Source organism: Suricata suricatta, chromosome 16 (assembly GCF_006229205.1).
Source record: "Suricata suricatta isolate VVHF042 chromosome 16, meerkat_22Aug2017_6uvM2_HiC, whole genome shotgun sequence".
In the NCBI taxonomy this organism is placed as follows: domain Eukaryota; kingdom Metazoa; phylum Chordata; class Mammalia; order Carnivora; family Herpestidae; genus Suricata; species Suricata suricatta.
The window spans coordinates 50325194-50341307 of record NC_043715.1 but is presented as its reverse complement, the minus strand read 5'-3'; the positions used below and the strand labels follow the sequence as shown (position 1 = coordinate 50341307).

Below are 16114 nucleotides of genomic sequence, written 5' to 3'. Positions count from 1 at the left end.
CGTCCCTGGGTGCATGTGTGTGTGCTCTTTCTCTTTCTGCCTCAGAAAAAAAACAAAGTTAAAAACTACAAAATCATCCCTGTGCCTATTTTACCTTCATTCAGGGTGCAGCTTCCTCCAGGAAGTCCTCTTGACTTCCTCCCTTTCCTCCCCTCCCCCCTCTGCCCCTCCTCCTCCATTTTTGTTCCTGGCCATCAGCCAGCTTTCCTGGTTTGGGGGAGCTGGCTGCAGGCAGTGAGGTCTCTCCCTCACTCTGATCTGGGAAGGAGATGTTGTTCCAAGAGCTGGGGCCCCTGCACTGGTCTTCTCGAAACACTTGGAGGTCAACGAGTGGGATCCAGGTGGCTTCTCTGAGGTGCTGGGCTGCCCTGCCCAGGAGGGAAGTGGGGTGAAGGGCCAGGCCATTGCCAAATCTCGGGCCGATCTGCTGGGCTCAACAAGTTCTGAAGAGGAAGTGGTGGCGAAAGGAAGCGGATGATTGGGTTTGGCTGAGTTGGCTCTGTCCATCCCCCGCCCCCTGCCAATCACCACCACCGAGTCCCCAGGCACTCCCCCACCCCCATTCCTCAGCCGGGCTCCCCAGGGCCCCGGGGAAAGCCTCCTCCCTGCACCTGTGCCACGTGACCTCCCCAGGCACCACACCTGTAACTCCAGGTAAGCGTTGCTCAGATTAGCATCATCTCATAGTAGCATTGTCTCTTTTGAGCCACAAGCATGATTGTATGCTCTGTTCAGCGGCCGGGCAAGGGGGCAAGCAAAGAGAGGCAAAATGAATCAGATACAATTAATTTGGGTGTTATTTATATTTTTAAATGTTTATTTATTTGTTTTGAGAAAGTGGGGGGGAGTGCTTGTGTGTGAGTAGGGGAGGGGCACAGAGAGAGGGAGACACAGAATCCGAAGCAGGCTCCAGGCTCTGAGCTGTCAGCACAGAGCCCGACATGGGGCTCAAACTCACGAACCATGAGATCATAACCTGAGCTCAGGTGAGATCATAACCTGAAATCAAGAGTCAGATACTTAACTGACTGAGCCACCCAGGCTCAGTGTTTCTGGGGCTCTATACATCTAACACGCTCAGGTTCTAGTGTGACGTTCTACAATCCTATGATTCAAATAATCTGCAATTAACTCTGTAGGATCCCTTGGGTCAAATAGCTTATGATTCCAAAGTTGTAAGAGTCTGTAGTTCCAACACTGCAGTCATTGACATAGACCAGGGGTCAGCAAACTCCAGCCTGGCGGCCATATCTGGCCCACTGCTTGTTCCTGTAAATAAAGTTTTATTGAAACAGCTATGCCCATTCGGTCTGTGGCCACTTTCAGTCTACCAAGGCAGACTGAATGGTTGTGACAGAGGCCACGAGTGCCCCGTCGACCAGCAGACACTAAAACATTTATTCTTTGTTCCTTTCCTGAAAATGTTTGCTGACACTTGATGTAAATATTCAATGATTCTAAGATGGATGGCGGCTTCAGAGATAGATGTTCCATTGATTGATGTGCTTTACGGCTTACGCGTGTTACCTGCGCTCTTTTACGTGCATCGGATATCACATCATGATATCCATTGTTCGAAAGAGACCGATTTCCCCATCTTAGGCATTCACCGTTTCAGGCTTCTGTAGTTGTGTTAGGTCAGGAGCACCTGGCTGGCTCCGTCGGTAGAGCCTGCGACTCTTGAACTCGGGGTTGTGGGTTCGAGCCCCATGTTGGGGGTAGAAATTACTTAAAAATAAAATCTTTACACAAATAAGTGAATTTAAAAAATCACGTTAGGTTGAACTCTGTGAAGTTGCCAAACTTCCTCCCATTTTGGGGCGCAGGGGCGCAATGGCTTATTATTTATTATTAAAAAAAATTGTAAAATACAAGTCACATAAAAATCACCATTAATGGCATTTAGTACATTCCCGGTGGGGCACAACTTTCACCACTCTCTGGTTCCAGAACATTCTCACCACCCCAAAAGGAGCCCCTCCCTGACCCTCAGCCCCTGGCAAGCGCTAACCTGCTTTCTTACTACAGATTTGTCGCAATGCAATCTGTTTTCACCCGCAACACGGCAATGTCCTATGTCAACTTAACCTTTTTCTTTTATGTTTACTTATTTTTGAGAGAGAGAGAGAGCGCGCGCGCGAGTGAGGGAGTGGAGAGGCAGGCTCCACGCTGCCACGGCAGAGCCCGTTGCGGGGCTCGAACTCACGAACCCGTGAGCTCACAACCCGAGCCGAAATCAAGAGTCCGATGCTTAACCGACCGAGGCCCCCAGACGCCTCCCCGCCTCAACTTAACCTTCTAAAGTGTTCTACTTGTAGCTCCCCTGTGCTGAGGGGCTGGTGCTTGGCATCTGGTGGGCTGTCAGAGGAATCCCACCCCCAGAACGGCCCCTCACTTTTTATAAATCTGGGTTCCCAACCCCCTCATTCCTCTCCCCTGGCCTCCTGCAGCCGGCGAGACACTGTCCTCAAAGCACAGCACCCCCCAGGTCCCCAGCAGAGAGCCCCCAGCCCCAGGGACCCCAGAAAACCCCAGCCTCCTAGAATCCGAGAAACGTGCACCCCGAGACTAATGATTTGGGGAGCCTCTGTCCCCTCAAGCTGTCACCTCCAGGTGAGACTGATAACGGACGGGTCCCCATGGGATGCAGGAGATGAAGAGGAGCGAGGTGGGAGCAGAAGGAGGGGACGTTTGTCTCTTCTGGGGCCATGACAAGGTTTAGCCAAGACACAGTCACCCAGGGAGGGGCCGGGAGACGCCCCAAGTCACGTATCGAGTTCCATCCAGTTTGTTGACTCAGAACAACTTCCTCTAACAACCGGATTTTATTCTCTAAACAACAGTAAAAGAAACATTGTAAATACTCGGCGAGAAGTACAAACACAAAAAACTGCTGAATAGGGGCTCTGGAGTCCGAGAAACACTTCCTTTTGCTAAGCCTGCGCTCTTTTTTTTTTTTTTTATGTTTATTGATTTTTGAGAGAGAGAGAGAGAGAGAGAGAGAGAGAGAGAGAGGGAGAGGGAGACAGAGCTAGACACACAGAATCTGAAGCAGGCTCCAGGCTCTGAGCTGTCAGCACAGAGCCAGACATGGGGCTCGAACCGATGAACCAAGAGATCATGACCTGAGCCGAAGTCGGACACTCCACCGAGCCACCCAGGCGCCCCCAAAGCCTGTGTGCTTAACATGTAAAATTTTAAGAATTTCTGTTGCTGTTTTTCTGTTGTTGATTTACCAGTTGTGAAGCCGTATCTGACGGGCCGAGCACTGTTGTATTCGTATGTGTTTTAAATCTCTTTACCCCCTTAAAAAAAATTTTTTTTTTATTTTTTAAGAGACAGAGAGAGACAGTGTGATCAGGGGAAGGTCAGAGAGAGAGGGAGACACAGAATCTGAGGCAGGCTCCATGTCCTGAGCTGTCAGCACAGAGCCCGACACGGGGCTCGAACCCACAAATCCTGAGATCATGACATGAGCCAAAGCTGGATGCTTAACCGACTGAGCCACCCCGGCGCCCCTCTTTACCCCTTTTTCTGCTGGCTGCAGAAGGTCCACTGCACAGGTGAGGAGACTGAGGCTCAGGGAGACGGAGGCCCCCAGCCTCCTCAGCAGTGGACTTGGAATACGGATCTTGTCATTCTGGCTCTCACGCCCAAGTTGTCAGCCTCTGCGGCTGTGCTGGGAGGGAGGTTCGGGATCAGGATGGCCTTCATCTTCCCATTTTAAAGACGGAAAACTGAGGTTCACAGAAGGGATAGGATTTGTTTGCGTTTTTGGTCTGCTCTGAGCGCTCAGGCCCTGTGGTTAGTGGCCTCGGGCTTTTTATGGAGACCGAGACCCTGAGTGGTCTTCCTCAATACAGGGAAGGTGGAAGCATGTCGCTCTGTCCTCAGGGCTCAGCAGAGGGGAGGAGGGAGGGGCTGGACACCCAGCTGGAGGCTGGGAGGCGGGGAACACACCATAAGTGCCTGGGGAGGGCGACCTCAGGGGGCCCCATGGGAGAGCAAGGCCAGGCCCAGAGGCCCCCCCAGGTCTTGAAGGTCAAACCGCTTGCAGATGTGGCTTCCAGGAATCGGTGACTTGTGACAGTGATCCTGGGGTTGGTGTCCCTGGGTCAGCCCTCCGCCCATCCGAGCCCTCTCCGGCTTCATGTGCTGCCCAGTAATTTTGGGACGTGTGAGTCATGGGAAGAGTACAGGACAAACACACCCGGGGGTAGAGAAGGCCACTCCTGTCCTTGCTGGTTATGGAGATCTGCTAGGGCCCGTGAGGTAGCAGCGCCCTGCGACATCCCGCAGGGGCCCTCGGCCAAGGGGACATGCTTCCAGGAAGCCACCGGCTGCCAGATGCCCAGAGAGACCCCAGGCCCCCGGGTCCTGGCTGTGAGCCCGGCTGGTGGCATTTGGTCAACATGAGGACCCTCTTACAAGAGACGGTAAGGACAGAGGGAGGGCGGATGGGTGGCATCTCACCGTCTTGGCCTTTTGAATGCATTATTTTCCGAAGCTGGGCATCGGTCCCAGGATTTGAGAGATGCAATCTTGTCACCTCGCCGTTACAGTCCAGACTCTTGGAATTGACTCGGCCGCCCAACAGAAAAGCGTGAGGCAAAGGACCCACAAATCTGTCACAGTCAAGTGTAGAGAAAATACGGTCATTCTTTTCTTTTCTGTTTTTTAATCTTTGTTTATTTTTGAGAGAGAGAGACAGAGACAGAGAGAGAGACAGAGAGAGAGACAGAGTATGAGCAGGGGAGGAACAGAGGGAGAGGGAGACCCAGAATCAGAAACAGGCTCTAGGCTCTGGGCCGTCAGCATAGAACCCAACGCGGGGCTCGAACCCATGAACTGTGAGATCATGACCTGAGCCAAAGCCGGACAGTTAACCGACTGAGCCCCCCAGATGCCCCTCAAAATAAATAAATATTAAAAATAAAAAAAGAAATAGCACAATCCTGGTCCCGAAGGGCCCTCCGACAGCTCCCCCAGTCAGAACCCATCCCCGCATAGAATTCTTCTGCTCGGTTTTGAACTTTATGAGAATGATATCACTCAGTCAAGTGGCCCGCCTGTCTGTCTGGATGTCTCCCCTCAGCAGTGTGTAGATGAGACTCATCCACCTTTGCGCGTGTGGTTTGTTGATTCTCATTGTTCTAGAACATTCGACCGCATGAATGTCCCCTGCTCCGTTTATTCGCTCCCCCGTGGGTGACCACTTGGCTTCCCATCATGGGCTGCTGTGAACACGTCTCTTCGGGCACGTGTCTTTTGATGCGCATACGTGTGCTTCTCTGGCGGGAGGGCGAGGTGTCCCGTGTTGGGTTTCTGTCGCTTCTGCCCCTGGTCTCCGGGGCAGAACGACGGGCTGGTTTCCGAGCACACCTGTGCCCTGAGCACTCACACAGGCGCTCGGGACCTCAAGGAACCGAAAGAAGCCGGAGTGACCCCTTTGTTCTCTGTGCCTCAGTTTCCCTCTTCATTCTTTCACTCGCCTAACATCACCTAAGTACGTGCCACCGGCCGGGTGCTGTTCTAGATGCTAGGGACCTGGGGGGGCCGGAAGCTGCTGACAGTCTGGGAAATGGGGCCTAACAATGGCACGTACCTCATAGGCTTGTTGTAAGGGTTGTGCCTGGTACATAGTAGGTGCTTAGTAAAGATTATCTCCTTTCTTCATTGTTATAAAGTAATAGTAATAATGGTAATCATATAGATAGAGCTATATGAATATAGTTTATTGTACAAAAGATCATAAAATAATTAGGCGATTCATGAGCATCATTAAACATGTCCTTTATTGGGGCGCCTGAGGGGCTCAGTCGGTTTAAGTGTTTGACTCTTGGTTTCAGCTCAGGTCGTGATCTTGCGGCTTTGCTGGTCGTGCAGAGCCTGCTTTTGATTCTCTCTCTCTTTCTGCCCCTCCCCTGCTCACGCTGTCTCTCTCTCAAATAAATACACTTTAAAAAATTTTTTTAACATCCTTTATTTAGTGTAAGGCGGGTTAAGGAGCCCGATGCGTCCCGCCAGGGGGCCGATTCCAACACCACTGTGAGGAAAGGACTGACGTGGGTACAGATGAGGACACAGATCGAAAACACTACATGAAAAAGATGAAGAGGTGAAAGAGGGGTGTTGGAATGTTCCATTTCCGTCTGCTATCTGAAAAGGGAAATACCACTGACGGTCAAGTGGGGCAGGGTGGGGGTCTGGGGGGGGAGAGAGGCTGCGTGGACCAACACGCGTGTCACGTGCTCACGTGGACCAGGCAGTGCGTTCACCTCTTCACTTCGATTCGCTGATTGAAGGCTCGCAGGTAGGAATATTATTATTCTCGTTTTACAGACGGGGAAGCTGGGGAACAGAGAGGTTAAGTGAGCCGCCCAAGGCCACACAGCTGGTGAGGGTTTGAATTTTTAAAGCCTGCACACATTTACTCTAGTGATGAAAATAATAGGCAAAGGGCATGCCTAACTGCGCCCTCCCACTCACTCACACACACACACACACACACACACACACAGCAGCTAGCTGGCAGGGTAGAGGGGACAGAAGGCAGTGTCCCAACTTCCCCTCTGCTCTTCCTGTTGCATCAATGCCAGATAGAGCTCAGGGTAGTCTCAGCCCGTCCCTGAGAGTCAGCAGACCCCGCCGAGGATCACGGCCCTCTGACCTTATGGGGGACAGTCCGCCATCTACCTGAGCCCTTTGTCTAAGCCACACGATTCACACACATCAACTCCTAAAGGCCTTCCCCCCCCGCCCCACCAAGCCAGTGAGGTAGGTTCACCTCCGTGACTCATTTCTCAGATGAGGAAACCAAGAGAGAAGCCAACTGAAACTCAGTCACAGAGTCCGGGCCTGCTCCAGGCCTTGGGCTGGCCTGCCTTCGAATCTAAGACTTTGGGGTGAATATATTCTAGGGCCTGGAGTTCTGGGGTGGGACTAACACGGTTCAGACCTCAGCTCTGTAACTTGCTTAGCTGAATGGTCTTAGGGAGGTTACTTCTCTGTGCCTCGGTTTTCTCATCTGCAGAATGGGTATAACAACAGTAAAATCAGAGGGTTGTTATAGGACCCCTTGTGGTCCCTCTCTGTTCTTACCTTTCCCTTTTCCTTCCCTACTCCATTCCAGCCACACCGGCATCAGTCCTCACTGTTTGTTGAACATGATCGGCCATATTCTCACCTCAGGCCCTTTGCACTGGCTGTTCCCTCTGCCTGAAACTCTCTTCTCTCGGATCCCCCCACGTCTCATCCCTCTTTCCTCCTTTATGACTTTGCTCATCAGTTTCCTCTTTGACCACTCATTTAAAAACTCCCTGTGTGATATTTTTTTTTTTGGCCGTAGGATTTATCACCTTTACAAAATTTTTAAAAAATATTTTTATTTATTTTTGATAGAGAGAGACAGCATGAGGGTCCGAGAGAGAGGGAGACACAGAATCTGAAGACAGGCTCCGGGCTCTGAGCTGTCAGCACAGAGCCCCACGTGGGGCTCGAACCCATGAACCGCAAGATCATGACCTGAGCTGAAGCCGGCCGCCCAACCGACTGAGCCACCCAGGCGCCCTGCATTTATCACCTTCTAAGATACTGTATTTTGCTTCTTTTGTTCCTTGAGTGACATTCCTTCCTTGTCTGACCCTTCCACCTAGAATGTCAGCTCCAAGAGAAAAGGGATTTTTCTCTGTGTCGTCCCCTGCTGTGTCTTCAGTGCCTGGAACAGCCCGGGTACTCAGGAGGCTTCTTGCATGGCTGACTGACTGAATGAATGAATGCATGAATCTCCTCTTTGGAGAATTCGACATTTTATTTTTCCTGGTTTCCTAACACTATCATGACTTTACAAAATTGCCCCAACAGGGAGCGCCTGGATGGCTCAGTCAGTTGAACGTCTGACTTCGGCTCAGGTCATGGTCTTGCGGGTTGGTTAGTTCAAGCCCCACGTTGGGGTCACTGTTGTCAGCTTATCAGTGCCGAGTCTGCTTTGGATCCTCTGTGTCTCCCTCTCTCTGCCCCTCCCCTGAGTCTAGTTTATGTACAAAGCAAAATGGCCCGATTTCTCCCAAGGTGCCTTTTTGCTGCAGCCAGATTCAATAACACCAGCGAAGAAAAACCAAGACAAGCCCTTTTGCTGTGGAAATGTATTAATATTTTCTCCTCTTGATGGGTATTCAGATTCTGATATTTAAAATTGTAGAATTGGCCTGTCTCCTAACATGTCAATGTTCTAGAATGTTGCCATCCAATAACGCAGCCATTTAAATATAAATACATGTACTATTTCTATTGAAGTAAACTTGAAAATGTTGGTGGGTCCCCCTGGCCCCATTTCAAACTCTCCAGTAGCACCTGTTGACTGGGTAGCAGTTAACTATGATCATTGAGAGAGAGAGCACCCATCATAATCATGTTTGGACACAGTTCTGTTCTAGAATTCTAAGATGCTAAGAAGCCTGAGTTCCAACTCTGTGATCGTCTAGAATTCCAGGATGCTCCGAGCCAGCTCCTAACACTTCGGCCTTCTAGAATTCCAGTGTCCTAACCGGCTGGCGTTCTGACCTCACACCATTTTCCAAGGGCAAGATGCTACCCGGCCAGTTCCAGAACGCGCTGCGGTTCTGTGTTGTTTCCAAGCCGTCGATGGGGGCCCTCGGCCCTAGGATTCCAGGGGCCCGCGGGCTTCCTCCTGACTTTCCACGCCTTTCTCTCCTCTTCAGGTGTCAGGGGCCTGGATGGAGAACGCGTCTCTCAGCTACGAGTATGGGGATTACTCGGGGACCCCCGACCTCCCTGTGGACTGTGTGGACGGCACCTGCGTCTCCACCGACCCACTGCGCACGGCCCCGGTGCTGCTCTACTGGGTGGTCTTCCTGGCGGGCGTGCCTGGCAATGCCCTGGTGGCCTGGGTGGCCTGGAAAGAGGCCCGGCGCACGGTGGGCGCCACCTGGTACCTCCACCTGGCCGCGGCGGATCTGGTCTGCTGTTTGTCGCTCCCAGTGCTGGCGGTGCCCCTCGCCCGTGGGGGCAGCTGGCCCTTCGGGGCGCTGGGCTGTCGGGCCCTGCCGTCGGCCATCCTGCTGTCCATGTACGCCAGCGTGCTTCTCCTGGCCGCGCTCAGTGTGGACCTCTGCCTGCTGGCGCTCAGGCCCAGCGGGGGGGCGGCGGGGCGGGCGCGCAGGGTGCAGGCAGCCTGCGGGGCCGCCTGGGCCGTGGCCCTGCTGCTCACCGCGCCCTCGGCCGTCTATCGCCGGCTGCACCGGGAGCACTTTCCTCCCCGGCTGGAGTGCGTGCTGGACTACGGTGGCTCCGCCGCAGTTGAGAACACGGTGACCGCCACCCGCTTTATTTTTGGCTTCCTGGGCCCCCTGGCGGTGGTGGCCACCTGCCACGGTGCCCTTCTGTGCCGTGCGGCCCGACACCGCTGGCCGCTGGGCACGGCTGTAGTGGTGGGCTTTTTTGTGTGCTGGGCCCCCTACCACTCGCTGGGGCTGGTCCTCGCCGCGGCGGCCCCACACTCCACACTCCTGGCGCGCGCCCTGCGGGCTGAGCCCCTGATCGCCGGCGTCGCTCTGGCTCACAGCTGCCTCAACCCCATGCTTTTCCTGTATTTCGGAAGGACTCAACTGCGCAGGTCACTGCCGGCCGCGTGTCACTGGGCCCTGAGAGAGTCGCAGAGCAAGGATGCAAGTGTGGTCAGCAAGAAATCCACCAGCCACGACCTAGTCTCCGAGATGGAGGTGTAGGCTAGAAGGTGAGGGGTCTGTATTCCTCTGTCCAATTTCACAAATCTCCCTTCAGGCATGGCTGGATCCAGGGGCTCAATGATATCATCGCTTATTTCTGTGTTCACTCACCATCATTGGTTATGCACCTGCTATGAGTAAGGCCCTATTATAGGCACAGAGGAAGTGGCAGTGACTGAAACAGACACCAACCGCTGCCCTCAGGGAGTTGACATTCTAGTGGATGAAGACCGACCACATTTTCAAGGACAGAGACAGACAAGGAAAGGAAAAGTGAACATGGACTATATCAAGTGATGCTAAATGTTAAGAAATCTAAAGGGGACAAAAAGGGCTGAGTGGGGCAGGGATATATAGGTCAGCCAGGCAAGGCCCATTGGGTAAGGTGATGTTTTAGCCAAGATCTGAGGAGGGGAGCGAGAGGTCATGCTTAAAGCATGCTGAGCACAGGGAGCGGCAAGTACAAAGGCCCTGAGGCACAGTGTGCTTGGCATTATTCCAGAAAGAGTGAAAAGGCCTGTGTGGAGGGAGCAAGAGGTTAAGTGGGATGAGACGAAGGGAGAGAGCTGGGGGGGGCCGGATCTGAAAGCCTTTCAGGCCATCGCAAGTGTTTGGAGATCCATGGGACTGTTCTGAGCTATCTCCTCAGCTAAAATGCGTTAAGACCCAACAAATCTGAGGTTCAGAGAAACAACAAGAAAAGGTGTTTTTAGGGGCATCTCACTTGGGATTCGAGGTTTAACTCCAACCCTGGACCCGCTTATATTCTAGCTGTTCAGACCTTGAGCAGACAGAATAATGGCCCCTAATGAGGTGCACATCCTAATCCCCTAAGCCTGTGACTATGTGACCGACCAAAGCAAAGAGAACCTTGTGGATGTGATTAAGGGTCTTGGGGGCGGGGAGCGTATCCTAGATTATCGGGGTGGGCCCCAGGGAATCACGAGGGTCCTTCTCGGAGGGAGGCAGTGGGGGGTAAGAGTAAGTAACAACAGAGGCAGATGTCAGTGACTGGAGACTCAATGCGGCCCCAGAAGGCGCTTGCCGACACCTTGATTTTAGACTTCTGACCTCCAAAACGTATGGCATAAATGTGTATTTCTTTAAAATGTTCTTTTATTTTTCAGACAGAGGAATACAGAGTGCGAGCAGGAGAGGGGCAGAGACAGAAGGAGACACAGAATCTGAAGCAGGCTCCAGGCTCTGAGCTGCCAGCACAGAGCTCAACGCGGGGTTTGAACTCATGAAGCATGAGATCATGACCTGAGCCGAAGTCGGATGCTTAACTGACTTAGCCACCTGGGCTCCCCAAATGTGTATTGTTTTAAGTCACTAAATTTGTGGCCACTTCTCACAGCAGCCACAGGACACTAACACAAATCCTCTGAGCTGGATTCTTTCCTGCATCTGGACCTTTCGCCCAAGCCGGTGCCATGGCCCAGAATGCCCTTCGACTCTCTGCTGCCAAATCTATTCAAATTTAAATGCATTCATAATTTTTAAAAACATTTTAAAATTTATTTTTGCGCGACACAGAATGACAGACAGAGCATGAGCAGGGGAGGGGCAGAGACAGAAGGAGACACAGAATTGGAAACATGCTCCAGGCTCTGAGCTGTCAGCACAGAGCCCGATGCGGGGCTCGAACCCACAAACTGTGAGATCATGACCTGAACCGAAGTCGGACGCTCAACTGACTGAGCCATCCAGGTGCCCCTCAAATGCATTCAAAGACAAAATTTAGTTTCTCGGTTGCACTCGCTTCAATAGCCACACGTCGCTGGTGGCTATCATATCGGATGGTTCGGACATGGAACCTTTCCATCACTGGGGAAAGTTTAATAGGCAGGGATCCTCAGAATCTCGCCTGCTCACGTCTTTTAGGTCCTGAAGCAGTGGCACCTGGATGTAGAGTTATTACTGTTGGACAGCATCTTCCACATAGTTTCTCCTTTGAGGCAATCCGTACAACAACACAGGGAAGGAAGGAGAGATGCCTCATTTTATAAGATGAGGCCCAGAGAGGGGAAGCCGTTTGCCCCCCGATCACGGAGCAAGGCAATTCTAGAGCTGAGACATGATCCCACATTCCCTTGACGCCAGTGCCCATGCTCGGAAATTTTCCTTCAAATAACGCTTGCTCTAGGGAGCCCTCTCTGATGGAGGGAGTAGTGTTCTCTGAGTTGAGTTTCTAGAACACAAGACCCAGGTAACCTGTAAATTCTCCAATGGGCAACAGGTGTGCCATTTTTATTTTTGTCTCTGCACCACCCATCCCAGGCCTTAGAAACATCAAAACCATCTTGGTCTACACCCTGTTTTCCAACCAGACTGTGAGCTCTGCAATGTGATTAGGATCGCTTTCTACCTATCTCTGTTTTCTTTATCTGGCATGGGGCTACACCGTAGGTCCTGAACCATACATATTTTATTTTTGGTGTCTCATTCAGGATTGACACACATTGAGTCGTTAAGACCAAATGCCCTGGTAGAATGAATTATGTCCTCGGACAGCTTACAGAGCGTCATGAAATGTTAGGGGGAAGTCCTGCTGTTAGATCACTGGGACCAGGTACCATTTAGGAGAGCTTTTCTTTGGTATGTTCATCAAAAGACTTTTGTGGTTTTTGAAATTTATTGTCATGTGTTACTGCATCGGCCTCCCCTTTCTTTTGAAAGAAAAATAAATTTCACAGAAGCATTCAAAGGTCTTTCTGTGCACTGTGGTCATTCAAAATAATCTTGCTTTTTGTTGGTCGCAACGTCCCCTCTTCTGTTCTTAACTTTGTTCTTTGAACGGGTTGATTTCCTTGTCTCTGGTGAACCGGGTCTCACTATTCTTCTAAGAACTAGTTTCAAGTTTTCTAACTCATTCCTAGTGCTGGTGGTTTGCTGTCGCCGAAGTTATTTTGACCGGGAAATGGCAGTCTCCAGCCTCCAGATGCAAATCTTGTTTACTGGCTCACTCCACGGAGTGATCATCCTTGCCTGAGGCAGACTGAACTTGGCGGCCGGACAGTTTGGGACTCACATCTTGACTCTATTTGTTTACTTCCTCCCGTGTTTCTTTAAAAACACTGTTCTCTTTTGCAAATTTCAAGAAGTGCTAGTCAGTTTCTTCCTCTTCTTTGGATAATGACCATGAATTGGCCTCTCTGTGTTCAGATTGTTTCCCGAAGGTTTGTAATTACATCCAACTTCCCTCTTACGTCCCCACTTGATGTGCACCACGTACCTGACGAATTCACTGGCAGTGAAACTCTGGGTTTTCTCCCTGAGCCCTCCCCTCCTGTTTTCCTGATGTCAGTTAATAGCAACCCCGTATTTCCAGGCATTCAGGCCCAAAACTTTGGAGTCATCCCTGATGCCTCATTCTACGTAAGATACCCACAGAATCTGACTAGTTTTGCCATCTTCTCTGTCATCATCTTGGTCCAGAATCTCTCACTTTATTGTCAGTGCCCCCCACGCCCCCCCGTGGTTCTCTTTCCTCATCTCGGTACCTTGTAGTCGGTTTCTCACCCGCGATCCAGAGGATTCTGTTAAAATCGAAGTCAGATCATGTCTCAGGTCCCTCCTCTGCTTAGACTCCTCCCGTGGCTCTCATCTCCCTCAGATGAGAAGCCCAAATCCTCACCATAGTGTACTGATCTCCCTTCCTTCTTTCCCCACCTCATTCCCTGCTATTCCCCCTCCCTCCCTTCCTCCACACCAGCCTGCTTGCTGACCTTGGAGCCGCTAGCCTTGTTGCCATGGAAGTCTCTACATTTGCTATTTTCTTTACCTCCAGGGAGCCCGCTTGCTGTCTCACGTATTTCATCTCTCTGCTCAAATGCTACTTCCTGGAGGGGTCCTCTCTGATCATGCTACTTAAAATAACAGCACTCCTTGCCCTTTTCCTGCTTTGTTTTTCTCCCAGGAGCCTGATGGTACTGCTTGACAATTCTTTTTTATTTTTACTTATGTGTCTGTTAGCCCCCACTAAAACGCGAGCTCCCGTGGGGTGGGGCTGGGGGGGCGAGGACTTTAACCATCTTGTTCACTACTGTATGCTCAGTGCCTAGAACTGGGTCTAGAACTGAAGGCTGTCGCTTCTCAAGGACAATATCATTTTAAGGAAAAAGGAGAATGAGAGGAGAACATAAAAACAATGAAAGCCCTAACATTTATTGAGTGCCTACTATGTACAGTAGTAAAAAAGCCATGTATTGTCTTATGGATATATTTTCACTTACTTTCCCCAACAGTCTTGAAAAATAGATCTTGTCTTCATGTTATAAATAGGGAAACTGAGGCTCAGACCTACAATGAGTGGGACACCTAGGGCTAGTCATTTAGTTATTCATTCAACAGATGTTTACCGACTCTCTGATCCTTGTGGTGGACGCTGGAGAACATGGGACCTCCAGGGCTCGAACGGCCCCTGCCTTCAAGAGGTTGGGGAGTTGAGCCAAATTATTTATTAGTGCATTGCTAGGGTGAATTTTACGTTAACAGAATCATGCATTAGTAATTATGAATCATAGTGACTAAATCGCGGGAGCGTTTTAAAACCGTCTGGGCTCCTGCTAGCTTTCTCCCCGGGTGCCGGGGCATCTTGGGGCAAGTGACCGTCTAGGGGAGGGTACAGTGCTCTGCGAGAAGGCGCTTCCAAGTTTCCGCTGCAGCGCTGTCATCCGCCGCTAGAGGGCGCGGCGTCACTCCTGGCTCCACTTGCAGAGAGGCGGAGCCAGAGCGTGCTGTACGCAGGCGCAGAGTGGGTTTTGGAAGCTCCCAGTTGCGCGCGGGCTCCTTGGCCCGCGGCGGGCTGGGCAAGGGCCAACGAGCGGCGGTGGCGGGCGCAGGCGCAGAACAGCTTTGGGCGCGTGAAGGGCGCTGGGGACCGGAAGTTGGAGCGAAGGCGGCTGGTTAGTTTGGTGAGGGGGCGTGGCGGCTGCGCGGGGCCGCGGCCGCGGCGGTGGCGCGTGTGGGGAGGGGTGGGGGAGCGGAGGAGCGAGCCGAGGGGTCGGGAGGGAAAGCCCAAGATGAGGAAGTGTGTTGGAGGAGACAGAGGCCGGGAGACGCGGACGGAGCTGGAGGCTGAGCGCCCCGGGAGTACCAGGGCGAGACCGGAAGAGACGGGAGTCCCAAGGAGAAACTTGGAGAAGCTGAGAGACTGAGAGACGGGGAGGTTGGGAGAAGACGGAAGCCAGAAACTGGAGAGATGGGGGTGGGGGGCGGCGAGGAGCCGATGTCCCCCACAGCGCCTCGCAGAGACTGCAGAGAAATGTCGCACCGTGAACTTGGGGGGATGGGGGGAAGAGTAGGAAGATCAGCGTGGAAATCGGCAGACCGAGAGAGACTCAGGACACCTGTTGGCCTTTGAAATAGAAGCCATCTTACCAGCAAAAATGGGGTTTACTTGGGGATAATCTAGAGTTGCAATTTGGGACAAGCCGGCTACAGCAAAAACCACAGGCTAGTCCAACGAAGGAGAAGAGAATTTGATGGTGGAGAGGGAGGAAGTGGGGAGGGGTTGTTTTGAATGAAAACCCTTTGATTTGTAAAGGCAGGAATTCAGGATAATGATGGTTTCTCATTGATTGAACTGCTGGGGTGATGGGTTTCTTTTTTTTTTATTTTTTTATTTTTTAAATTTTAAAGCATTAACAATTTTTTTTATTTGAGAGAGCGAGAGCGCAAGTGGGCTAGGGGACAGAGGGAGAGAGGATCATGGGGCTCTACCCTTGACTCTGCGATCATGACCTGAGTGGAAATCAAGAGTTGGTCGCTCAACCCTCTGAGCCACCCAGGGGCCCCTGGGGTGGTGGATTTCTTGAAGATATCAGCGAACCTCCTTCCCTGTGGCGGCCTGTTATTGATGATTCTTTGCTATAAGCAGTTCTTTTGGAGCCTATAATTGACAATTCTTTCACGTGGTTGACTTCACGTGGTACCACCAGAGAGCTCTCTCCCAAAGTTGTGGCCTCCCAGCTCCAGCTCAGTGAGATGTCCCTTCACTAATTCACAAGACTGAGTCATGGGGAGACACTGGTACAGATCCAGAGAGATGGCAGCTGCGGAAATAGGGAGAAACTGGCAAGAGCTGACAGTGGGACAGAGAGGGGAAGAACCAGCTGATGGAAAGAGCGGGGGGGGGCGGGGGGCAGTAGTGAGTGAGACAGATGCCCTGATGAGGGCAGACGCACCGAGGGGGCCATCCAGGGGGTGGAGAAATGGGGCTTAATGGAGAACTGGTGCCATTGGAAAACTAAAGGGCAAGGAGAACTGGAAAGACAGTGTCATGTTTAAAAATGGGGACATAAAGCCGGATGATGGACAATCACCCCAAGGAGATGAAGAGGAAGAAAGGGGAGCCTGACTCCTAG

At 51.8% G+C, this 16114-nt stretch overlaps 1 protein-coding gene across 3 annotated transcripts; it reads left to right on the top strand.

Moving 5' to 3' along the window:
• The first annotated feature begins 548 nt into the window (after nt 1–548).
• C5AR2 (complement component 5a receptor 2) lies at nt 549–10907 on the top strand. 3 transcript variants are annotated; one of them, XM_029925414.1, is made up of 3 exons: nt 549–654; nt 8721–9754; nt 10874–10907. In XM_029925414.1, exon 2 carries the CDS (start codon nt 8736–8738, stop codon nt 9744–9746), a length of 1011 nt encoding a protein of 336 aa, XP_029781274.1. In that variant the 5' UTR covers nt 549–654; nt 8721–8735; the 3' UTR covers nt 9747–9754; nt 10874–10907. The 3 variants fall into 3 exon arrangements, with proteins under 3 accessions (XP_029781274.1, XP_029781272.1, XP_029781275.1); XM_029925412.1 differs by lacking the exon at nt 549–654 and adding an exon at nt 4272–4436; XM_029925415.1 differs by lacking the exon at nt 549–654 and adding an exon at nt 6263–6313.
• The last annotated feature ends 5207 nt before the right edge of the window (nt 10908–16114 follow it).

What these genes read in the sequence shown, in the direction of transcription:
- C5AR2 (XM_029925412.1), top strand. Translation starts at nt 4,320, where the DNA reads ATGCTTCCAGGAAGCCACCGGCTGCCAGATGCCCAGAGAGACCCCAGG. An exon ending in GGACCCTCTTACAAGAGACG is followed by an intron (nt 4,437 to 8,720) that starts GTAAGGACAGAG and finishes TCTCCTCTTCAG; the next exon opens with GTGTCAGGGGCCTGGATGGA.